The sequence below is a fragment of the Geotrypetes seraphini genome, chromosome 10, assembly GCF_902459505.1.
Source record: "Geotrypetes seraphini chromosome 10, aGeoSer1.1, whole genome shotgun sequence".
Classification (NCBI taxonomy): domain Eukaryota; kingdom Metazoa; phylum Chordata; class Amphibia; order Gymnophiona; family Dermophiidae; genus Geotrypetes; species Geotrypetes seraphini.
In genome coordinates, this window is record NC_047093.1 from 51,205,174 (window position 1) to 51,230,062 (window position 24,889).

A 24,889-nucleotide genomic window follows, 5' to 3' on the forward strand; every position below is an offset into this window, starting at 1 on the left:
CTTCTAGCTTTTCCTATTACCCAATGTACTTTGATCTGTGAGGCCCTGTCTCAACTCTTACTACCGGTAATCATGCCACTGCTGTTGCATTTATGCTTTGGATAAGTGGAGGGAGGAGAGAGTGATTGGGAAGGTAAGAGGGGCATTTGTTACTTCCTCATCATCTGGGGCCATATGCATTTGAAGACATACTAGATATAAGCTTGGTAAACACCATCAGAGACATCCCCCAACATTTTTCACCTTCTACTTCAGTGATTCCCAACCCTGTCCTGGAGGAACACCAGGCCAATCGGGTTTTCAGGCTAGCCCTAATGAATATGCATGAGAGAGATTTGCATGCCTGGCACCTCCATTATATGCAGATCTCTCTCATGCATATTCATGAGGGCTATCCTGAAAACCCAACCAGCCTGATGGTCCTCCAGGACAGGATTGGGAACCACTGCTGTAAAGCATGGAGAGATGTACCTGCAGATCATTCCTTTACCACAAACAGCCAGACGAAAACACCAGTGATATTAGCCACAAAATTACAAGAACAAAAAAACACCTTGAATTATTTAAGGAACTAAAATATACAAAAACCTAGAAATCCTTAAAAATAAATGATCTTTGCACTTCATTTTTGGTGTTTGTCTTTTGTTATGAACTAGTGACATTCACTTTACATTTAATTTTTTAAGGATTTTCAAGAGACTTAAAAAAAAAAAAAAAAAAAAAAAAATGCTCCAGCATATGTGAAAGAAACCAACTACCGTATATCGAATATAAGCTGAGATTTTTGGGTCCAAAAATCAGGGTCTCGGCTTATATTTGGGTCAGCACCCACCCACCCTCCTCTTGGACTTGTTGCAGGCCTCTGTCAGGCCTGCCGTATGACCTGGTGGGGGTGGACCGGGACAGGAGGGATCCGTCCCATCTCCTGACCCGACCAACTCTGACAATTATTTTTTACTTCCCTCCTGCATACCTTTTTGAATCCCTGGTAGTCCAGCGGTGTATCAGGCAGAAGCGAGCTTTCCGCGCTCCTGCCTAGCACTGAGCTGTTCCCTAAATGGCTGCCTCTAGTTCTCACAGCCCAGCTGTGTACCGGGCATGAGCGAGCTTTCGTGCTCCTGCCCAGCGCTGAGCCACTGAATGGCTGCCTTGAGAACTTGCGGCATCCATTCAGGGAACGGCTCAGCGCTGGGAGTGTGTGGCGCAGTGGTTGGATCTACAGCCTCAGCACCCTGGGGTTGTGGGTTCAAACCCCGTGCTGCTCCTTGTGACCCTGGGCAAGTCACTTAATCCTCCATAGCCCCAGGTACGTTAGATAGATTGTAAGCCCACCAGGACAGAGAGGGAAAATGTTTGAGTACCTGATTGTAAAAACCGCTTAGATAACCTTGATAGGCGGTATATAAAATCCTAATAAACTTGAAACTAGCATGGAAAGCTTGCTCCTGCCCGGTACACCGCTGGTCCGCAAGAACTCAAGGTGGCCATTCAGGGAGCGACTCACTGCCAGGCAGGAGTGTGGAAAGCTCACTCCTGCCCAGTACATCACTGGACCACCAGGGATTAAGGTACAAGGGGGAGGCAGAAGGGAAGTAAAAAAAAATTGTCAGAGTTGGCCCGGACAGGAGGGATCCCTCCTGTCCCGACCCAACAGGTCATACGGCAGGCCTGCAGGACATCAAGAGAGAGGGGGGGACAGGGAAGAAAATGAGGGAGGGAGGCAGGGCACATAAATATAATCTCCCCCCCCCCCCTCCGGCTTATATTCAAGTCAACCTTTTTTTCTCCTTTGGGGGGGGAAAAAGGTTACCTTGCCTTATATTTGAGTACATACAGTACATTACATTACCTTTGTATTCTGCCAGAGCCCTTATGAGTTCATAGTGGATCACAATAGATTTGACTAATGGAAACAAATCATAGAAACATAGAAATAGACGGCAAATAAGGGCCACGGCCCATCCAGTCTGCCCACCCTAATGACCCTCCCCTACCTTTGCCTTGTGAATAGATCCCATGTTTCGATCCCATTTGGCCTTAAAATCAGGCACGCTGCTGGCCTCAATCACCTCCAGTGATAGACTATTCCAACAATCAACCACCCTTTCAGTGAAAAAGAATTTCCTGGTCACCTCGTAGTTTCCCGCCCCTGATTTTCCACGGATCCCTCTTGTTGCCGCGGGTCCCTTGAAAAAGAAGATATCCTCCTCCGCCTCGATGCGGCCCATGAGATACTTGAACGTCTCGATCATGTCCCCCCTCTCTCTGCGCTCCTCGAGCGAGTATAGCTGTAATTTGTCTAACCGTTCTTCGTACGGGAGATCCTTGAGTCCCGAGACCATCCGGGTGGCCATTCTCTGAACCGACTCCAGTCTCAGCACATCCTTGTGATAATGCGGCCTCCAGAATTGCACACAGTATTCCAGGTGAGGCCTCACCATGGATCTATACAATGGCATAATGACTTACGGCTTACGGCTGACGAAACCCCTGCGTATGCAACCTATGATCTGTCTTGCCTTGGATGAAGCCTGCTCCACCTGACTGGCAGCCTTCATGTCCTTTGACGATCACCCCCAAGTCTCGTTTTGCTACCGTTCTAGTTAGGATCTCACCATTAAGGGTATAAGTCTTGCATGGATTTTGGCTGCCTAGGTGCATAACTTTGCATTTTTTGGCATTGAAGCTGAGTTGCCAGGTCCTAGACCAGCGCTCTAGTAGGAGTAGGTCATGCATCATATCCTCTTGTATAATGAACCTACAATCCTGGGCCCACACTGTGCAAATGAAATTGAATGAGTCCAAAACAGACTTCTTTGGCTCGGTCCAAAACTAGATCACCTACCCACCTCCATCCCACTACCCTCTGGCTCCTTTCTGCAGCTTGAGTTCTCGAGCAAGGTCTTGGGCATCATCATTGATTCCACATTGTCCTTCAATGACCACCTCCAATCCTTGGTAAAAAAAAATGCTTTTTCAGCCTTCACATGCTGAGGAAAGTTAGATCCTGCTTCCATCAAAAACATTTTACCCTCCTTGTCCAATCCATCATCCTCTCCAGATTGGACTATTGCAACTCTATCTACTTAAGCCTAACTAAGAAAAACCTCCACAGATTCCAACGGATTCAGAATGCAGCAGCCAAGCTCATCTTCGCTAAAAGTAAATTTGACCATGTCTCCCCGCTCCTGGCCAAGCTCCACTGGCTTCCGATAATCGCCAGGGTCCACTATAAATGCGCCTGTTTAACTTTCAAAATCCTATATGGTATCCTCCCTCCCTTTATCCTCTTTCTTGGAATTCCTCAAACCCTAATACCACCAGATCCTCCCACAAATTAAAACTATCCTTCCCCTCGCTAAAAGGCATTTCCCACACAGGAAAGCTAGGGACCTCCCTCCACTTCAAAATCACTGAGCTCTGGAACAACCTTACCTCCCCTCTTCAGAACTTGAGCTCTCTCCAAGTTTTCCGCAAACATCTGAAAACCTGGCTTTTCTCAAAAAATGTAAGTCTCCCTCCAACTTAGGAATCAAGGAAACTCTTATATCTTGGCATCCCAAGTCCTCTAAATTTTCTTCACACTTCTTCTACCTCTAACCCTCTGTTGTAGTTCCTTCCTATTTCTCCTACTGTAAACCGCGTCGAGCTCTACGAACGTGGAGATGATGCGGTATACAAACCTAAGGATTAGATTAGATCATGTTATCGGGCATTGAATCTTCGTCCGTTGTGCATTTGCCCACTACATTACTTAGTTTGGCATCATCGGCGAATAATGTTATTTTACCGCGAAGCCCTTCTGCCAAGTCTCTTATAAAGATGTTGAATAGGATCGGGCCCAAGACCGAGCCCTGTGGCACTCCACTGATCACTTCCGTCATTTCAGAGAGGGTGCCGTTCACCACTACTCTTTGAAGCCTACCTCCAAGCCAGTTCCCAACCCATTTCGTCAATGTGTCACCTAATCCTATAGAACTCATCTTGCTCAGCAACCTGCGGTGTGGTACGCTATCGAATGCTTTGCTAAAGTCCAGGTACACGATGTCCAGGGACTCCCCAACATCCAGCTTCCCCGTTACCCAGTCAAAGAAGCTGATCAGGTTGGATTGGCATGATCTCCCCTTAGTAAATCTATGTTGACGGGGATCCCGTAGATTCTCCTCATCCAGGATCTTATCCAATTGGTGTTTGATTAGAGTTTCCATTAGTTTGCTCACTATCGATGTTAGACTCACTGGTCTGTAGTTTGCTGTCTCCATCTTTGAGCCTCTTTTGTGGAGTGGAATGACGTTAGCCGTCCTCCAGTCCTGTACTAAGGGAGAGGTTGAAGAGCACTGACAGTGGCTCTGCCAAGACCTCACTCAACTCCCTAAGCACCCTGGGGTGTAGGATGTCAGGCCCCATTGCCTTGTTAACCTTGAGCTTCGACAGCTCACCGTAGACACTGCCGGGTGTAAACTCGAAGTTACTAAACGGGTCAACTGAGTCAGCCCTTGTCTGTAGCTGAGGGCCAAGCCCCGGTGCTTCTCGGGTGAAGACTGAGCAGAAGTATTCATTTAATAGTTGGGCTTTTTCAGAATCCTTTTCCACATAGTCTCCGTCTGGTTTCCTAAGACGTACAATCCCGCCTGAGTTTTTACTTCTGTCACCGATATACCTGAAGAAGGATTTATCTCTCTTCTGGATGTTTTTTGCCAGAGACTCCTCCATGTGGAATTTAGCCTCCCTGACCGCTGTTTTGACGGCTTTTGACTTGGTCAGGTAGTCTGCTCTGGAGTCCTGTTTCCCCGATTGTTTGTAAGAGATGAATGCTTTTTTCTTCTCCTTGATGAGGTCTGAGATCTCCGCAGTGAACCACTGCGGCTTATTGTTCCTTCGCCGTTTATTTACTAATTTAACATAGTGGTTTGTCGCTTCCTGTATGGTGGCTTTCAAAGACGACCACATTTCTTCCACGCTATCGGTTTCTGCTTGGCTTTGTAGCGCCTGGTGAACAAAGGAACCCATGTCTTGGAAGTTTGTGTCCCTGAATTTGAGGACCTTGGTCAGCGTGGTAGATTTAGTGAAACCTTTCCTAAGATTAAACCATACCATGTTGTGGTCACTGGAGGCCAATGTGTCGCCCACCGAGACTTCTGTAACACTTTCTCCATTGGTAAGTAAAAGGGTAAACCTCTCTGAGACTACCTACTGCTCTCTGGCTCCTCTATCTACTAAAACAGTCTCCTACTCCTGTAAGTCCCCCTGGTATCTTCCATACCACAGAGAACTGAAGCAGAAATGCAGAGTACTGGAGTGTAAATGGAAAAAAAATCAAAATTCCCTGCGGATAGACAGTCCTGAAGGGACAGTATTAAGTTCTACAATACAGTACTAAAAAAAGCAAGGAAAAATTTCTACGGTGATAAAGTCACCAGATCCAATAACCAGAGCAGTACATTGTTTAACATCTGGCGCTCCTTAACCTCTAAAAACGACTCCTCTACACTCCCCTCTTCTCCAGCAGCAGATAACCTAACAAAATTCTTCATTGAAAAAGTTACCACTATAAGAAGCTCTTTTCCATAAGTAGTCACTTACAACTCTCTGGTGCCCTGCGACACTAACCCTAACCCAGTAGACAGATTCTGGACAGTCTTTGAGCAGGTATCTGAAGCCCAGGTTTCTAAACTGTGCCACAAATTAAGATCCTGCAAATGTGCCCTAGACCCGTTTTCTTCTTACCTATATGAGAAAATTCTCACACAGGCCATTTCATCTCTCACCAGACTCAAACTCTGCCTTACTATCAGGCCTTTTTTCTGCAGAAATGGGTCACATTGCCCTGACCCCATTACTGGAAAAAAAGCCGACCTAGATCCATCCTCACTATCTAGCTATCGTCTTATAACAAATATTCCTCTCCTGACCAAAATGCTAGAGGCTATCATATCTACTCAGCTCTCCTCTTATTGATTCTCCATTATGTTCCATTATTGATTCTCCATTATGGCCAATATGGTTTCAGACACAATTTCAGCACCGAATCCCTACTGGCCTCATTAATTTTGAGAAGAGGATCTGTGCCTCGATGGATACCTCGACTGATGTGAAGAACTGTGCCTTGAACCAGACAGGTCCTGCTGAGAGGAACGTCGAGGAGTCTTCGCCCTATGCCTCGGAAAGGGCGATGCCTTATGCGAGGAAGGAGGGTTGGAGGCTAGAGATCGAAACACCAAAAGGGACTGAGCTCCTTGTGTCGAGGTATCTCGAGGCACTGACAAGGACTCGGCTCCTTGAGTAGCGTGCTTATACTCCAGACGAGACACTCGCAAAGACTCGACTCCTTGCATAGAGTGGGTAGATTCAGTTCGAGGCACTGCCAAGGACTCGACTCCTTGTGATACTGCTAAGTACTCAGACTGGACTGCAGGAAGCAGAGTCGAGGTAGGAGTATGTTTGTCAAGCATATTACCAAACTGGCGAACCATAATGGTCTGGATCATAGCCTCCAAATGTGACACCAAGACTTGAGGATCTGGTACATTTGGTGTGGCTATAGTCTCCGAGGAAGAGGAGGAAGAATGACTCTTCAACTTTGAGACATGCTTCTTGGGCAGCTTGATAACCACTGCTGGTATCTGACCTGAGGGAGGCAGTGAGGCAAGCGTCTCCTCAGGAGAAGACTTAGTAGATTTGCCCGAGGACCCGCTGAACGAGGAGGGTTTGATTAAGGTTGAGGCAAAAGGCGGAACCCTGTGAGAAGCTTGACTGGAATCGAGGTCAAGACTTGGGAAAGTGGATCCATACCGCCAAAGAGTTTCTCCACCTGAACTCGACGACGTTTGATGGCTCGAGGTTGAAGGGTAGCACAGCGGGCACACGATTCCGGAAGATGGTCAGGTCCCAAGCGTTACTCAGATGCCACCCTCCCGGGGAGGGGCTGCAGACTCTACAGACATAATTATGATTTCCCCTCCCTTCTCCGTCTCTGTTGGAATCCGGCTCACCCTCCGGATTCCAACAGAGAAGGGAGGGGAAATTAACAACATTATGTCTATAGATTATGCAACCCCTCCCTGGGACGGTAGCATCTGAGTAACGCTTGGAAAAAATTGCAGATGGAACCTTAACCCAACAAGCTCCTGAAGATGCCTTAGTGGTGAAACATGGTCTCGTGTTGAGCAATATCATTGAACACAATTTGGACAGATTGTTGGAGTAATCATGCAGTAGAAATCAATTGGATTCATAACAAGAACACGCTGAAAGCTGAATGATTTGACTGGTAATATGGAAACCAAGTATTTTTCTGCTGATAGGTGGAACTGCAAAAGTTTTTTAAATTTTAGATGGATTGGGGGGCTTTGTATGTTGTTAGATTAATGGAATTTGTTTAATTTAGGTATTTATATGATAACATTGATAAATTAATTATTATATAATAAAAAAGGTCATATCTTATATTTATTATGTGAATAGTTTTTTTTTCCATGTTGTGCAATTTCCAGGATAGAGACAGCATTATTTAGGTGAATCCTTTAGAGGAGTGAGTGTTTCCGTTTAACAAGTCTCTCTCCACCACAAGCATCCGTAGTCTACAATCCATGAAATTCAGCAGTTTTCTTAGTTCCTCCTAATTCCCTCACACCCATTTCAAGCGGTAACACCGAATACTTCCTTTCACCTTGTAGCCTACCCTAAACCTAATCAACTTGACCTTCCCCACCACGAGAGAGATCCTGCTCTTCCTTGAGAACCCACAGCTCTCATAAATGCACTCCCCCCCCCTCAAACCTCCATTAATCTGACAGCCCTCCTTCAGTGCAAAACAGCCAAAGCCCCGCGGGCGGTAGCTATAACAGACATTTGAGATTGAGCGTAAATGCAAGTTATAGCCAACCTACGGAAAGAAGGCATTAGTGTCAATCTAGCTACTACCGCTCTCCTCACTTACCATAGTTCTCGCTAAGAAACTCAGCATAACGTTCTCTCGTACACGGAGGCTCTAGGCCTTCTCCCAACAACCAAAGTCTGAAGTCTGCAACCACAACTCAGCCGTTAGCTCCCGCCTTCAATTTATGCTTATGCCAGCTCTGTCGCCATGTCTGTGCAGGGCAGAAAAAAAAATATCGTTCCACGTCTGTGAGGCAAGGACCTATAGCTTACTCTCCCATTTTATTAAGCCAGTATGGGACAACTCTGCATGATATTTAGTATTTTTTCAGAATAGCAAAATGGAGAGTACGCGTCATAATGATAGCAGAGGGTAAGTTTAATGTAAAGTATATGGAATCTCCGCCATGATTTTGAGGGGCAGAAAAGCATTCAGACAAACGATTGGCTTGTAGGGAGAAAGAGGCGCCCCGCGTAGAGATGGCACTTTTCGTTTCGGTTATACTGTAATACGCAGTATTACAAGGTGATTGCCGAGCACAGCTCGGCTTTCTGCACCTTTCGGCAGGTCAGAGGTGAAGGGTGAGAGGTAGCAGAGGGTTCTCTCTATCTCCGGGAAGATGGCTGAGCGCGAGAAGCAGATGGAGGCAGGTGGGTGACAGGTCCGGCGAGAGGGAGAGGAACAGGTTTGTGACTGGATGGGGAGACTTGAAGAACGGCGGGTGACAGAAGAAACTAAGAAATAGAAACGTGTGGATAAAACTGAACTGGAAGCCAGACTGTGCATGCAGTGCAGCACGGAGACACAGAAACAAGAAATGCGTGTTTCCTTTTGCTCTGTGAGAATTAAAAATATATCAAAGATACACGCTTGTCAGAAATGAGATATAAATTCAAAGAATGAGCAGGAGAAACCCTGTATAATCCCTGGTGAAGACCGAGAAACAAAAAGCAGTATCTTGATATCCTGCCACTTGGCCAGAAATATATTTTGACCAGGCCCAATATGGACCAGCATTGAATCGTAGGATTTGTCTTTATTATTGCCCTCTGTGAACCTTGTGGGTGCTTATGTTTAACTAGAGGCTGCTTAAATCCAGGTCTCGTTACACCTATCTGTAAGACCTGGCATGAATTCAGAGTCCAAAGCTTACTATTTCTAGTTCGAGTAAACATGTCAAACAGGAGTACTATTAAAAAAGTCAGTGGTGCCAGGTTCTAATGTATACATCAAAAGATGACAGCGGTTAATCCTTTCTTCCACATATACACACACTTATGGAACACTTATTTCCTTTCTTTAGTTTTTGGGCTGTCTCCGGTCCTTTACTGAGTTCCTTGCCTCTCTGAGGCATTTTTTCTTCTCCCCTTTATAGATTTATATTAAGACCTGGTGGGTACAAAAGCCTCTTTACTCTCATCATTGTGGAAAAGAGAAGATATTTTGAAAATTGTAATACTGTACATGCATGACAAATTGTTTCTTAGTAGACAATTCTATACAGTAGTAGTAGGAGATTCAACGTTTGAAATTAAGCATCATTTTATATAACAACCATAAGGTTTATCTTATTTGTGTTCAGCCATAGGGGTACACTCTATCTTAATCGAATCTGTATTCAGCATGGTACATGAAACAAATTAAACTGGTCCCACTTTAACATGTAACAATACACATATATTCTTTGCAGGTCCAGGGAAGAAATCTGAGTAGTTGTGTGGAGGGAGGAGGAAGGGTTTAGAAGCTGTGGAAAACCTGAGTAGTTGTGGGAGCGGAAAATAATCTGAAATCCAAGGAGTTGAAGGGGGTAGGTAGGTCTGGACTGAAGAAGAGATTTGGAGGAGCAGGTCTGTAACAAGAGTGGGGAAAGGGGAAGGACAGAGGACTGGGAGGAGGGGCACATCAGCTAGGGGGGCATGTGAGGGTAGATATGTTGGTGATAGTATTATGGTGCAGATTGTTGAGGAGTTGGTCTTTGACAGGACCAGCAAGAGGTTTAGGTTACACAAGGCTTTAGAAAGGGGGACAGATAAGTATATGGGGGAGATATAGCGCAGATTTATGGCAGGACTTGGAGGGGTGAGCAGGGATTTTCAGAAGGAGGAACTCAAAGAAGCAATGCCTGTGAAATTAATTTGAGGGATGGGTGTGGATAGTTCTTTTAGGAAGAGAAATGAGACATGTCTGCAGGGAGAAAGACCTAGTTATGACTGACCTGTGTTGGCTCAAGAATGTGAATCCCTGAAAGCTGGTGGTATTTTGACGCAGTTCATTTAGGTTCATGTATCAGAGGCAGAGAAGAGAAAGAGAGTTGGTGGACTGTAGAAAGCAGGTCAATCTTTCTCTTTAACGTTTCTATTTAAGAATATATGGGATGGTTTTATAGGTTCCCTCCCTTTCATCTTAGGCTGATCTATGAGGGGATTTACACTAGGCAAACCCCATAGAGTGTGTGTGTTTGGGGGTGGGGTTAGATAGGTGGAAGGATAAGTCCCTTGTACAAAGTACATAGTGACTCTTCTGTAGAAGAGTTTCTGCTAGTAAGGGTGCCATGAGTGCTTATAACTCCTTGCAATCAGAGTGCTTGAGAGCATCCCTATACCTGGGGCATATATCAAACCTGTGTAATGCACACACTGTCAAGTTGCTATTTAATTAGATTATCTGGTTCTTGATGTCTTGCCTGCTTTTTAGTGGCAACATTCCAATGTGTTGTGAAGGCAGATATGATTGTTGAATGCACTTTTTGCAATTGGTAATGGAAGTATGCAAAAATATATGTAGTATAATATTTGATTTTTTTTTTCTTTTTTACTCCTGCACTCTAGATTCCTCTCCAGAGGACAAGGTGCTTCCCTCTCTTCCCAATTACAGCTTCATGATTCCAAAGAAGGAGATCAACATGGTGCCTGACATGGCCAAATGGAAGTGCTCCCAGGTGTGTGATTGAATCCAATGGCATTCTGACAGACTTCACATGTAGGTGCCTTGTCTCTGCATCGATGGGTAGCAAGGAGGAATAATTTGACTTAAGCAGCTAGAGGATTAATGGGGAGTAGAGGATATGAGAAGAGCACAAAACTGCTGGAAATCAGGATCTGTAGGTGTCGTGCATTTCATGTTTTTCAAAACTGTACCAATGATTTTATGGATGGGCTTCTGCAGTCAGTGGCACATCATAAGGGAGCAGAGCTTGATCTCTGTCACTGGTATGCTGCAAGAAGCAGAGCTAAAGCAGAGTGAGTGGGAAGTACTAGTATGAAAAGGTGTGGAAAGATCCCAAGTGCCTACTCACTTTTTTGACTGACATTATTTCCTGTTGGATGTAACTTACAGGCTGATGTGTAATAAGAGTGCACTGAAGCAGTGCTAAATTTTTCCTGCAGACTTTTGTATTTTCATACTTTTTTAAAAACTGTATTCTAATGTGGTAAAGCAACGAGAAGTGTAGTGCACTATAGTCAGAATTGTTGTCTAGATCAGATGTAAAGTTAAAGTGTGTTAGAATGGATGTAAAATTACATTTTGGGTCAATTTTGCTTCCTTTTTAACTTCACTGGTTAGCAATGGAAGTTAAATTTAACTTGCACCTCTAACCAAAACGCTGGAGGTTTTTTGGCTCAGTGTAAAGGGACTCAGAAGTCACAAAGCAGGGTGTCTCTGCCTTAGGACAAGAGAATATCATTTGAGCCCCCACAATAACACTCCAACTGACTTAGACCCCTCCCTCATTCTAAAATATTTCCCATCCACATACATAAAACCCACTCATCCCTCTACCAGTACCTCTTGAGTCAGTAAGTGGGAGGCTGGGGTTAGGTAGAGGTTGTTAGGTGGAGCGGAGGGTTTCAGTAGATTACTGACTAGGTAGAGAATATAGTAAGTGGTTGGTGAATAGATTGAATTGGGGGTGGGGAGACTGGGTGGAGTTAGGTGAAAGTAGATGGGGGTGTAGGTTTCAGATCTGTGGATCACTAAATTGGGAATGCCATTCAGGGGTCTGCAACATAAGGTTCTCACATCTTTTGTGGATGACGCTTTTAATCTTCTACGTGCCACTTATTAGCATGCATTTACATGCTCATGTTTAAAAAGCTTTTGATATGCTGTCTCTCAAAAAATTGAAGTGGTTTACAATCATAACCTGAAATCCGGAAAGGAATTACAAAATTATCACAGAAAAGTTGAGATTAGGAAAATGAAGGAAGAGAAAGCAGAGATGAGAGGGAAGGAAAACCACCATGTAAAATGAAAAACTGATGTTATAACATTGCTGGCATTGCTCAGCTTTCCAGGCCAAACACTAAATAGAACAAATATGTCTTCAGTAGATAACAGAATTTATGGTAGGAGAGTTCTGAGTCGACATCAGTAGAAGAGAGTTCCAGAGAAAAAGGCACTGTCACAAAAAAAGGCAGAATGGCATGTGGATTGTAATCTTGTCAAATATACTGATGATGATTCTTTAATTGCTGCTTAGTGCAGGATATTTTTTATGCATTATCAGCCCAATAGTTCCCCAAAATAATAGGTTTAACACAGCTCATTACTTTCTTTTAAAACAAGCACAGCTTGTTACATTGGCTAGTTAGAAAACAGATCTGGTTTTTCATTGGTACTTACATTTTCCAAATCTTTTTCCTCTCCTATTCATGCCCTTCTGTCTCCTCTGTAGGCCTATGCAGATTATATCGGTTTCATCCTGACATTGAATGGAGGAGTTAAGGGAAAGAAGCTGACATGTGAATACAAAATCTCTGAGGTAGGAATGTTAAAGGGTGGGAGAAGGTCAAGTGGGATTTGACTTCTAACTCTATACCTTATCAGACCGAGCTCTTCTTATGGACAGATTGTATCTGCAAAGTTTCTTTGGGCATGTTGGATGTGATGGCATTTATATTTGAGACTTAAGAGAAGGAATTTGCCTTGTGCTGACTAATTCTTCAAGATGTATATGATTAAATGGATTGCCAGCTGTATACACCTTTTACAGGGAAGGAGAGACCCTATAACCTCATACTCTCTTTCTTTTGCATCCTCTGTACACATTTGCTTTAGTAGGATGCATTCTGCAGTATTCCCTACCAAGACGAGGGAAGCTCTTCTCCCCAAAATTTGCTAGTGATGTGCTAAATGTGTTGCTGTCTGCTCATCTACACAACTGTCCTGAGCACATGGCTTATCTCCTCAGTATGCTGGCTCCAATGTGTGTATGTTTCTCTGTTTGTGATGTATGGATTTTTTTAAATGGAATTCACAGAGGTTTAAATATTTAAATTTTTATTATAAACTAGTGTTTAAGCCCGTTACATTAACGGGTGCTAGAGTAGATGTCTGTCTCTTTTTTTTTCTTTGTCTCTCCTTGGACACTGTCTATCTGTCTATCATTCTGTCTGTATCTCTCCCTGGTCCCTGTCTGCCTGTCTCTCCGTGGCCCCCTTATGTCCCCCCCTCCCAGAGCAAAGCATGATTACTGTCTGCCCCCCAGCATACCTCTCCCCCCAAAACAGCCCCCTTTCCCTCACCTCCTGCCTCCTGTTGTGCCATGCCTGCCTGCTCCGTGGCCTCCTTCTGTTCCCCCCATCCCAGAGCATAGCATGATTGCTGTCTGGCCCCCAGCACACCTCTCCCCCCAAAACAGCCCCCTTTCCCTTTCTCCCTGCCCCCTGTTGTGCCATGCCTGTCTCTGTCCCCCCTCTCAGAGCAAAGCATGATTGCTATCTGCCCCCCCAGCACACCACTCCCCCCAAAGCAGCCCCCTTTCCCTCTCCTCCTGGCCCCCTGTTGTGCCATGCCTGCCTGCTCCATGGCCCCCTTCTGTTCCCCCCCTCCCAGAGCAAAGCATGATTGCTGTATGGCCCCCAGCACATCCTTCTCCCCCCTGGCCCCCTGTTGTGCCATGCCTGCCTGCTCCGTGGCCCCCTTCTGTTCCGCCCCTCCCGTTCTTAACCTCCCTCTATCCATGGTTCCTAGTGTCTTTGGCCCACCGACATGAACTGCTGCTGCCGCCGCTGCTGCTCCTCTTCAACAAAGCAGCCTGTTGAGGTTCGGCGGCCGGCTGTAGCGAATCTCGCAGGCTGCTCTCCACATCAGTAGCACGTTCCCTCTGACGCGATCACGTCAGAGGGAATGTGCTACCGAGGTGGACAGCGGCCTGCGAGGTTCGCTACAGCTGGCAGGCAAACCTCAACAGGCTGCTTTGAAGAGGAGCAGCAGGGTGGCAGCGGTTGGTGAGTGAGGGCGAGAGGGGGGAGTCGCCGGCGTATTCCCTGCCTATATGTTCCAAAATGGAATTACAGCCAGGGAAGGACACAACACGCCGCAGGAATCACAAAAGTGCGCATGCGTGCTTAGGGTTTTATTATAGAGGATTTTGTGAGAAAAAATTATACAATCATACCATCATCTACAATATGCATCAATTACACAGTATACAACAAGCGTATAATGGAAAAACACACCATTAGTACAATGTTTCACAGAGGTTTATTGTATGCTGCATTGAATATCTTTAATCAGTTGGTTATAAATGTATGCCTAAATAAATAGAAAGGTCAGTAGAAAGCAATAGACCTGGGCTGTAGTAAGCAACAAATGGAAAAACCCCAGGATGGGAAGTACACTGTTCGTATAATGCATATTTCATGCATTACTAAACAGTTAGTTAAACCAGCTCAGCATCCAAAAAGGAGAATTTGCTTTTCTTAACTCGCCCCACCTACCACCTCCCTGCCGCTGAAATTTAAAATCTTTGAGCAGCTCACGAAGCCAGCCTCCTACCATCGGCCTGCCCCAGAAGTGTTCCTTCTTCAGCGTCCTGCCTACGTAGGAAGATGAAGTGCTGCAGAAAGAACACTTCTGGGGCAGGTCAACAGCGAGAGGCTGGCTTCGTGTCAGCAGCCCGAAGATTTTAAATTTCAGCAGCGGGAAGGTTGTAGGTGTGGGAGTTGGGAACTGGGGACAGGTTATACCGTAGGATCCAGCTTAGAGGGGGGGGCTGTAGTTGGGAATGAGGGAAGTATATGCTGCACGGGCTAATCTAATCTAATCTTCGGTTTGTACACCGGGTCATCTCCCAATGGAGCTCGACACTCAGTTCACATATAATTAAGACGAGTACATGAAGAAAGAAGCATGAAAGAAGTAAGAACTATAGTATTATCATTTCGTTGAGACTGTGGTTAAACCATTTAAAGATTGCGAGAACAGCAAAGTTTTCAGGGTCTTATGAAATAATTGCAGCTGGCCTATAAGCTTAATGGAGTCGGAGAGTTCATTCCAGATCTCTACAAACTTGAAAACAAAAGATTGACTAAGCTTCCCAGCAGATTTAATTCCCTTAAAAGAAGGGAAGGATAGCTTATATTTTTGAGTATTTCTCAGATGGCAAAGTCTAAAGGCATTCCAATATAAGGGTCAAATATTCCATAGAGAAGCTTAAAGATTATGCATGCATATTTGAACTGGATCCTAAAGTGAACTGGGAGCCAGTGAAGCTTTCTTAGCAGAGGGGATACATGATCATACTTTCGTTTCCCAAAGATGAGCTTAGCTGCAGTATTCTGTATTAACTGGTGTTGTTTTAGACTGCCCTGCTTAATGCTCAGATAAACTGAGTTACAGTAATCTAACTGTGGAAGCACAGTGGATTGCACCAACACTGAAAAATATTTTTGATGGAATAGTGATCTAACCTTCCTCAATATACGCAGACCAAAAAAACACTTTTTTGTCAAGGAATTTATCTGTTCAAGAAATATAAGTGATGAGTCGAAGATGACACCCAGGACTCTAGATGAAAAATCTATGTGTAGTGAAATGCCTGTGTTTAGTGTTACAGAGGAAGGGAGTTTTTCTAATCTTGGCCCAACCCAAAGCAATTTAGTTTTAGCAGCATTCAATTTCATTTGAATAGACAATGCCCATAGTTGAAGTTTAGAAATTCAGCAGTCTATACTAGAGACCAGGTTGCTAAGAGCAGGGTCCACTTCTAATAAGATAAAAATGTCATCTGCATAAGTAAATATAGACTCTACTGATGAAAGGCAAAAGTTTTTCAGAGAAATCATATATGCATTAAACAAAATTGGCGATAGGGAGCCTTGGGGGGAGGGGGGTTGGGAAAGCAAGAAGGACAGATGCTACACGGGCTGAGAGGGGGTTGGGAAGAACAGAGGCTGCACAGGCTGGCAGTTAGGAAGGGAGGAAAAGAGAGATGTTGCTGGTGGGTGAGGGAAGAGAAAAAGAAAATTCTTGGACATAGGTGTGTGGAGTGGGAGGGAAAGAGAGATGATATACATGAGGAAGAGGGAGAATTGTTGGACATGATAGTGGTGGAGAGGAGGGAGGAGAGATGATGGAAGGAGAGAAGAGAGAGATGTCATATCACTGGAATAGGAAGGAGAGAGAGAAAGAGATGCCAGACCACAGAATGGAAGGGATGGAGGGAGGAGAGAGATGCCAGACCGCAGAAAGGAGAGGAGAGAAGGAGAGGGATGTTAGACCTTGGGAAAAGGGAGGGAAGGAGAAAGAGATGCCAGACCTTGGAAGAGGAGAGATTCCAGGATAAGGGAAGGAGAGGAGAAAGATGACAGACCATATGAGGGGGGGGGAAGGAGGAAGACAGAGTTGTCTGACCATGGGAGAAGGATGAGATGGTTCAGAGGGATGGAGGAGAAGGGGAGACAGAGGGAGGAGATGGTGCTGCAGGGAAGAGATAAGAAGAAATGCTTCTTATGGATAGATGGGAATAGGGGAGAAGAAAGAGGGAGGAGATGGTACACATGGATAGATGGGCAAGGAAGACATGGAAAAGTAGATAAACTTTGAGAAGAAAGAAGTAAAATGGAATAAAGTTGAATGTTAAAAGTTAATGCTACAGATGAATATATATAATGGGAGACTGACTATATAATAAAGAAACTACCAGTGTGGAGAAAATGAATAACTCATTAGCTGTACGCTCAGAGAAAAACTCTGAAGAGGGGGTGAGAACCTCCTCTTGGGGTAAGAGTTTACCATCCAATCATTGCATATGTTTCATGAAAAAACACTCTCTGAACACTGGTAAAACATGTATTGATAATTAGACTTGTTTGTAAGGCTGGTGTAAATATTCAAATTTCTTATGCCACAAATCTCACTGGATTGCTAGTTTGGAACACTTATCTTGTAAGTATAGCTCTCAGGGGTCTCAACGCGGCCCCGTTTCGTGTTCTGCTTCAGAAGACCCAGAAACACTTAATTGAACGATGTACTCATTGAGACTCTGTACAACGAAACGGGGCCGCTTTGAGACCCCTGAGAGCTATACTTACAAGATAAGTATTCCAAACTAGCAATCCAGTGATTTGCTATACCACAGATGAATGTATGGCAGAAAGTGAAGGAGAAAACTAGCAATCCCTGTAATTTGCTATAACACAGATGAATGTATGGCAGAAAGTGAAGGAGAAAAAAACAGCAAATGGATAAGGTTGCCCTGGATGCATAGTTAAGAGCAAAGGCTCGAGGCTGCCTGATTGAATTGCCGGCTCAGCAATACCTCTCCTCTCCCTAGCAGCAGCTCACTGTGTGCTTTTAACTTTCCCACACAGCTGCCGCTATTGTTACTTTAGCCGTGCTTCTTTCAGGCAGCCTCGGGGCCTTTGCTAGGCTGGCCTGCCTCTGATAAAAAAGGAAGTTACATCATCGGAGGTGGGACGGCCTAGCAAAGGCCCTGAGGTTGCCTGATGGAACCACGACTAAAATAACGCTAGCAGCAGCTATGTAGGGGAAGTTAAAAGCACATAGTGAGCTGCCGCTAGGGAGAGGAGGGGTACTGCTCGACATGTAGAAAGGGCTGGGGGAAGGGAGAAGGGGTACTGGAGGACATGGGGAGAGAGAGAGAGGTACTGCTGGACAAGGGGGAAGGAAAGGTAAAGGGAGAAGAGGTGCTGCTGGACCTGGCAGAAAGAGAGAGGAAGAGAAAGATGCTGCTGGACTTGAAGGGGAGGGAAGGGAAAGGAAAGGTGCTCCATGCTGGAGAGGAGGTTAAGATGGTGCATTGGGAGAGAATATATTGTGAGTGGGGTTGGGGGAAGGAAGGAAAATTGTTGCAGGATGAATGAGAGTGATGAGAGGGAGAAATGGACATGGTGTGGAGGAGAGGGAGAAATGATGCGTGGAGAGAGAGCATGTTGTGAGTGAGGTTGGGAAGAGATTGACTGGGGTGGATGGGAAGGAGGGATGTCACACTTGAGGGAAGGGGCGAGGTGAGAAAGAGAAAGCGTACAGGAGGCAGAAAGTGTTGGATTCATGGAGAGAGAGGAGGAAAGGAGAAATGTCACAATCAGGGGAAGAAGGAGAGGGCAGAGAGTAAAAAGTTGGACTCATGGAGGGAGAGAGAGATGTTGGTTGGGGTAGGGAATGAGTACTGGAGGAGAGGAAGCATGCAGGAGGTAGAGAGAAAGAAATGTTGGATTGGTGGAAAGGAGGGAGAAATGTTGGATTCATGGAGAGAGGAAAAGTTGGACTCATGGAGGGACAGAGAGAGATATTGGTTTCGGAAGGGAATGAGGTCCGGAGGAGAGGAAGTGTGCAGGAGACAGAAATAAATAAATATTGAATACACAGTCAGAAGGAAGTGCAACCAGATACTCCTGAAATCAACAGACAACAAAGGTAGGGAAAATGATTTTATTTTCAATTTACCGTAGTGATCGAAATGTGTCAGTTTTGAGAATTTATATCTGCTGTCTATATTTTGCACTATATTTGTCTTTTTTCTATAGCTGTTACTGAGGTGACATTGCATATTTTAAAGTCATCTGCCTTGACCTCTTCGGAAAAAAAAAAAGATAATTAACATTTTCTTTGCATACAGTGTGCTTTGTATTAATTTTGTGTTACCATTATGTATTGATAAGATTATTTTGTGTGTATATGAAAAATGGATGGAAGAAATTGCATTACAGTTAGTACTATTATTATGGGGGTGGAGTCTGGGGGCGGAGCTTGGGCAGGGGCACTGTTAGACTTAGGGGGTACTTGGCTTGAAGAAGTTTGTATCCCTTTCTAGTAGACAGGAGGAGGGAATGCATGATTCTCCTGAAGCTACCTGAAACCTGGAAGAGAGGTCTCCCTGGTTTCAGTTTTCAGCAGCTAGCTTCTGTCACAGTATGGAAGTTTATCTTAGAGCTGTATGGAATGACTCTTGTAAATGCTTTCATTTAACAAGCTAAATCTAATCTGAACAGAGAGAAAAGTGCAACAAAAGCAAGCAGAATACCCGGTCTAGGCTAGTAATACAGGTCACACAAATGGGTCCTGAATGATAACTGGTCTATATATTTGTTGGCAAACCTAGTTTGCATTCTGCTATGGAAAATAGTCAATCACCTGACCGTCTGCTGAGCTTCTTGGGATGGATAAATTGTAAATTAAAAGGAGAGAAAAATGGGAAGATTGATTCATGTTTATTGCAAAAAGTGCAACAACTTTTACATTAAGTTACTTAATATAAAACTAGGTGTGAAAAACTGAATGCAGCCTCTTGGCCATAATGGGTGACTGCTGCTGACTCTCCACCTCCTCTTCTATAGCCTATTGAGAAGCTGGTAGCTCTCCTAAACACTCTTGACTGTTGGATTGATGAGACCCCTCCAGAAGAACAGCCATCTCGTTTTGGAAACAAGGCGTTCAGGACCTGGTATAGCAAGCTTGATCAGGTGAAGATATGGTTAAATTTGTTAGTGGCCATATTAAGAGGAGAACCTGGACTCGATATCAGCAAGTCTATGAGATTAAATGAAGCAGGAGATTGCGGTTGGAGATTTTTAGGTTTGCAGTAGGGAAGTAATTGATGATTCTGGTGGTCCCGAGAAGATTGCACAGAGAGGAATGCAGCCTTCTTGCACAATGCCTGGCCTTAGCTGCTGGTTTGGGATCAGAACTCATATTTTTTCCACTGACTGCTATGTACTTGCAAATATGCCTTATACAGAACGTCTAATACCATTCCCCTTTTGATTCCTGTAAATTCTGAAGGGGTAGCATATATTCCTCTCTTCAGGCTGCATGAGCAGGGTGAGGATGGTACTTTAAAATATGTGCTATGGTGGATCAGTAGAATCCAACACCCTTTCTCCAACAATGGCCAGTCCGGGACTCTAAGAAGATTCTAAGGGTATATTCATTCCTTGCAGCTTACTCCAAGAGATAAGCACTGCTTTCTAAAGTCTACTTGGTAAATACTGTAACTCTTAATGGGTTTTTCCTCCAGGAACATGTTAACCCTTTTTAAACTCAACTGTGCCATGTGCCTGGACCATATTCTCTGGCAACAAATTCCACAGCTTGATTATTTATGAAAAAATATTTGGTTTGCTTTAAAATTGCTACCTGCTAGATTCACGGGGTATGTTTCTCTGTACTACTTGCTAGTTCTGCTTCATTTTTATTTTATTCATTTGCTTATTTATAAGATTATCTTGAAGGTTAATATTAACTGGACAATCAGCCCATGTCCTCAAAGTTGTCTGGGTAATGGCTATTGTTACCAAACTCTCTTTTACTGGGTAGTGCTTAATATTGGTGATCAGCTGAAAATGCCCCCAACACTAACTCTTTATAGTTAGGTGAGTTTTGCATAAAATTTAGCTGTTCAGCAGGGAGGGATTGGGTGTGTTTTTAATCATTAATATTTGTCTTGCTAACTCCCAAAGTTAGCTGGCAAATCTTTTGAAACTGACTTCTTACCCTGTATGTGTGGGTAGGAATGGGTGAGTTCTGGGAGCAGCACCCACCCCTTGATCTTGTCACTGGGAAGTACCTACTTAGCAAGGCAGGTTGAAGTCTTTATACTAATCCCTGTGAATTTTGGTGTAGGAAGCAGAAAATCTTGTAGCCACAGTGATCCCTCAGCAGCTGAGTGCTGCAGCTCCAGAGGTAGCAGTGTACCTTAAAGAATCTGTGGGAAACCCCACACGCATCGACTATGGCACAGGTATGGCAAGAAGTTCATGTATTCATCATCAATATCTGTGCAGTCATACTTTCCCTTCTTCCCACACATGCATCTATCTGTGCACTCTTGCTTCTTTACAATACACATTTGTAAATATTTCTGTGCACCTGAACTCACCACATATACTATGAACATCTGTGCAATTATCCGGATTGCTTCAGGGGTGGGGTTCCTCAGTTTATATTTGAGTTCCCCCCCAAAGTACCATTCCTATCACTCTCCCTCCCACTAGTGTTCCTTCTCTGCTTCTGCTGCTGCTGCCAATAGCCCAGCCCAGCCTAGCCCAGCCCTCCCCCTGAACCAGGAAACGTTCCCCCTGTAAGAAAAGAGCATGCTCCCTCCATCCCCAGATAGACACCATCAATCCCCCTCCCGGACCCAGAGGAAGGACCTCAGGCGTACCTTGTTTCCCTGGTGGTCTGGCAGCACGCTGGGGCAGGAGCGATTCCTACTCGCTTCTGCCCATGCTCTTTCAGCGATGAAAATAGCAGCCGAGACTTCCAACAGCAGTCTCGCAAGGCTATGAGTAGCCTTGCAAGACAGCCCCTGGATGTCTCAGCAGCAGTTTTCATCTCTGAAAGAGCATGGGCAGGAGCGAGTAGGAATCGCTTCTAGACCACCAGGGAAACAAGGTAGACATGGGGACTTTTTTCTGGGTCCGGGAGGGGGTTGGTGGTGCCTGTTCGGTGAGGGAGGGGGAATGCTGCCTTTTCTTAGTGGGGGGTGGGGATGTGTACTGATGGCATTTTTTAATTTTTAACAATTATAAAAGAAAAAATATTAATGTTCAATCATCCGGATTTTTATTATTTGGACTACCCTCTGCTGAATAGTCTGAATAATCGGCATTCCACTGTGTATGTATATTCATGAGTGTGTGTGTATGGATGGATGGATGTATATAATATAAATTAGTGTAAATGATACCCCCCCAATGAATGTGCATCTGGACTTTCTTCTTTCTGCAGTGGAGGAATAGCTGATTGATTAGTACAGCGGCAGAGAATCTGGGGAACTGGGTTCAATTCCCACTTTAGCTCCTTGTGACTAGGCAAGTCACTTTTCTTGTACAATCCTACTTTATTCCAGGACCAGTGGTTATTTCCATTTACCCGACAGGATCTGTAGGAAGCTTCAAAACTTCAGAGGCTTTTACCCTTCCCCCTCATACCTCATCACTGAGCATGCTCCTCTGTTCACCAGTTTTTCCTACAGGCCAGGCTATAGGAGCTTAATTTTTCTGCTCGCGTTTAATGTCATCGTATTTCAGTATTTTTCATTCGCAGTTTTTGCCCTCATGCTGTGGAGGTTCCGTGCAGAGATATCCTTGACTGTGGGAGATCATAGACTTTTGGAAAAAGTCTGCTTCTGGGAGGTTCCCTGCTTGTTAGTTAGCCCCCTGGACAGTCTGCACATCAGATCGGGGCTCAGGAACTGTTCCCTTGGGAGCTTGCTCACCCCAGGTTCATCTGCTAGTGGGTAGAGCGCAGGCTGAGTGGTTCTGTGGAGGTGTGACTGGGATTGGAGCCAGACTGTGTTTCTCCGCCGGGGCATGTCTGAGGGTGGTGGAGGTCTCCGGGCATGGTTGTCAGGCTTGGTGGGGCTGTCAGAAGACTTGAAATCCAGATTTCCAGTTCACTGAGGCAAAGGATCTCCCTGTAAGCTGTTTTCAGCTTTGTCTGCAGTTTCTCTCATTCAGCACATTTCACAGTGAGTGTAAGCACATGTTTCTGTGAAAACAAGCTAATAGCTTGAATCAGAGATTTTTTTGGGGGGGTTATAAAGGGGGGGGTTAGGTGGTTTCCCTGCATGCCCTATGCCTCCCAATCCTAAAATCTCTGGTTTTGAGGGTTCTCTTGTGTTTTCCCGAGCTATTTTTAGTCAAAACAGACCCTCAGTGGCCATCTTGGATTTTTCCAGATTGGATTTTAAAGTTATTTTTCATACTTGCCAGCTTCATTTTTTAAAGAAAACCACATAGATGACCTCTCCAAGGCAGGATGTCATGGATTTATGCCTCATTTGCAGTGAATAGCTGTTGGTTTTGCAGCCGTGTTCCACGTGCACTGCGGCCCGCGAGGGGGAGCAAAGTTTGCCCGGATGCGGTGCCTTCGGCCTCCAGGGTGGATCTTCAGGTGCCTTCTGCCCCGACACCTGTGAAAATGGCGTTGAGGGGCCCTGGGGAGGTCTCTGGCGATGTTTCAGTGAAACGTAAGCACGGCTCTGGTGATAAACCTCATAAATCTTCCAAGCATTCCAAATATGAGATGCAGAGATCGGCTCCTGCCATGGAGGATGGTTTTACCCAGAATTTGTAAATATGCTTTATCAGGCATACTTAGTTAAAAAGTTTCTGTCTGTTTCTCTTCCACCGGCCTCTGTGCCAGTCACAGGGACCCCTGCTCCAGGGAACCATGGTCTGTCTTCTTGCCTTCCTGCAGGGGTACTGGGGAGAAAGACGACTTGCCTGCAGTTGTACCAGGCATTCTTTCTGTCCCTCTACTTTCACAGGGCAGCTCTGCGGCAGCCACTGATGTGGAGAATCTGGCAGATCTCCAGGATCCGGACCTAAGCGGAGCCCGTGATTTGGGGAAGGACCTGACTGCGCAGATTTTTCAAACCCGCCCATCTTGTTGATTTAATTTCTGGACCTCTGTAGGAATTGAAACTGCAAACAGAACAGCTGGTCACTGCTGAATGTTCCCTCATGAGTGGCCAGAGGCCACAATCTTCCTCTTTTCCTGTTACAGATATCTGGGAGTCTCCAGGGGGTCCCTTGAAATGTACTCTAACTCTGCCTTCCCTCCTTCCCTGCTCCCTCCCTACCTCGATTTGACCACTCTTACCCAATCTCGGTTTTGACCTAATGGCCCCTCAGGCCTCCATAGCATATGCCTTTTCACGGCCTTATATTCAACATCGCTGTAAATGTAACACCGTTATAATTTGTAACATCGCTGTAAATGTACAGCCTCTTCTTAGCACATGCTTTTTCACTGCCATATATGCAACATCGCTGTAATTGTAAAAATGCTGTAATATGTAACTTCACTGTAAATGTATGTAACTTCGCTGTTAATTTTCACTGCCATTTATGTAACATCGCTGTAAATGTAACAACGCTGTAATATGTAACTTCGCTGTAAATGTACAGTCTCTTCTATTGTTAACCGCATAGAACTTCCATGGTATTGCGGTATACAAGAATAAAGTTATTATTATTATTATTATTACTCGAACCATGGTGCGACTTTATCCCATGGCAGATGGCTTTAATAAGTGCTTTACTTCCCCTTTGGTGGATTCTTCAGTGGTGCAGGTCGCCAAGCGCACATCTCTCCCCAGCAATGGAGGTGTGGTCCTGAAGGATGTTCTGGACCGACACGTGGATTTTATCCTTGAGTATCTGATTTGGCCGTGGCTGTTGTTAAAGCAGCATCGACCTCCTCTTTGATGGCTCAGGCATGCCAGTCCAAGCTGTGCCATGATCCCAACATGGTGGTGCTTTGGGATTTGGATTTTCTCATCTCCGGAGTGGATTAAATGGCTGATGCCTTGTACGACATCTTGAAAGTTTTCACCAAGCTTGGCACCTATTATATTTCTGGATCCGGCAGTGGTCTGGTGATTTCATCTTCTAAAGCAACATTGAGTCAGTTGCCCTTCAAGGGTCAGCTCCTGTTCAGCCAGGGTCTGGATGACCTTATAGCCAGTGTTCAGGATCGTAAACTCAAGTCATTGCCTAGGAGCAGGTCCTGCTCTTTTAGGAATTCTGGGCATTCTAATTTTCATTTTTTTTTTTTCGCCATTCTCATCCGTACTCAGATCCTTCCATGGGACAATGGTCCTCTTCGTCTGCCAGACCATGCTTCGGTGGGTCTTACCGTCAGCAGTCCGCGGCAAGTCGGCCGGTAGCTTCCATTAAGAAATAGTTCTGACACCAGGCTGATGTCTCCTCTGTGCATCAGGGGGCAGTTGTCGGCCTTTATGGCAGACTGGCAGGC

The 24,889-nt window shown here is 45.0% G+C and overlaps 2 protein-coding genes across 5 annotated transcripts in view; one reads left to right on the forward strand and one right to left on the reverse strand.

The window, feature by feature from the left end:
- CRAT (carnitine O-acetyltransferase) overlaps positions 1 to 8,287 on the reverse strand; it is a 77,623-nt gene extending 69,336 nt beyond the window's left edge. Inside the window, exon 1 of the mRNA XM_033961396.1 lies at positions 7,940 to 8,287. Coding sequence (XP_033817287.1) covers positions 7,940 to 7,966 — 27 coding nt within the window. The 5' untranslated portion in view covers positions 7,967 to 8,287. The remainder of the gene's footprint in view (positions 1 to 7,939) is intronic.
- PTPA (protein phosphatase 2 phosphatase activator) overlaps positions 8,233 to 24,889 on the forward strand; it is a 37,460-nt gene continuing 20,803 nt past the window's right edge. Inside the window, exons 1-5 of one of the 4 annotated variants that reach the window (XM_033961403.1) lie at positions 8,233 to 8,251; positions 10,708 to 10,817; positions 12,555 to 12,641; positions 19,462 to 19,587; positions 20,747 to 20,864. In XM_033961403.1, the coding sequence (XP_033817294.1) occupies positions 8,239 to 8,251; positions 10,708 to 10,817; positions 12,555 to 12,641; positions 19,462 to 19,587; positions 20,747 to 20,864 (454 nt within the window). In that variant the 5' untranslated portion in view covers positions 8,233 to 8,238. The other 3 variants (XM_033961402.1, XM_033961404.1, XM_033961405.1) reach the window with 3 other exon arrangements.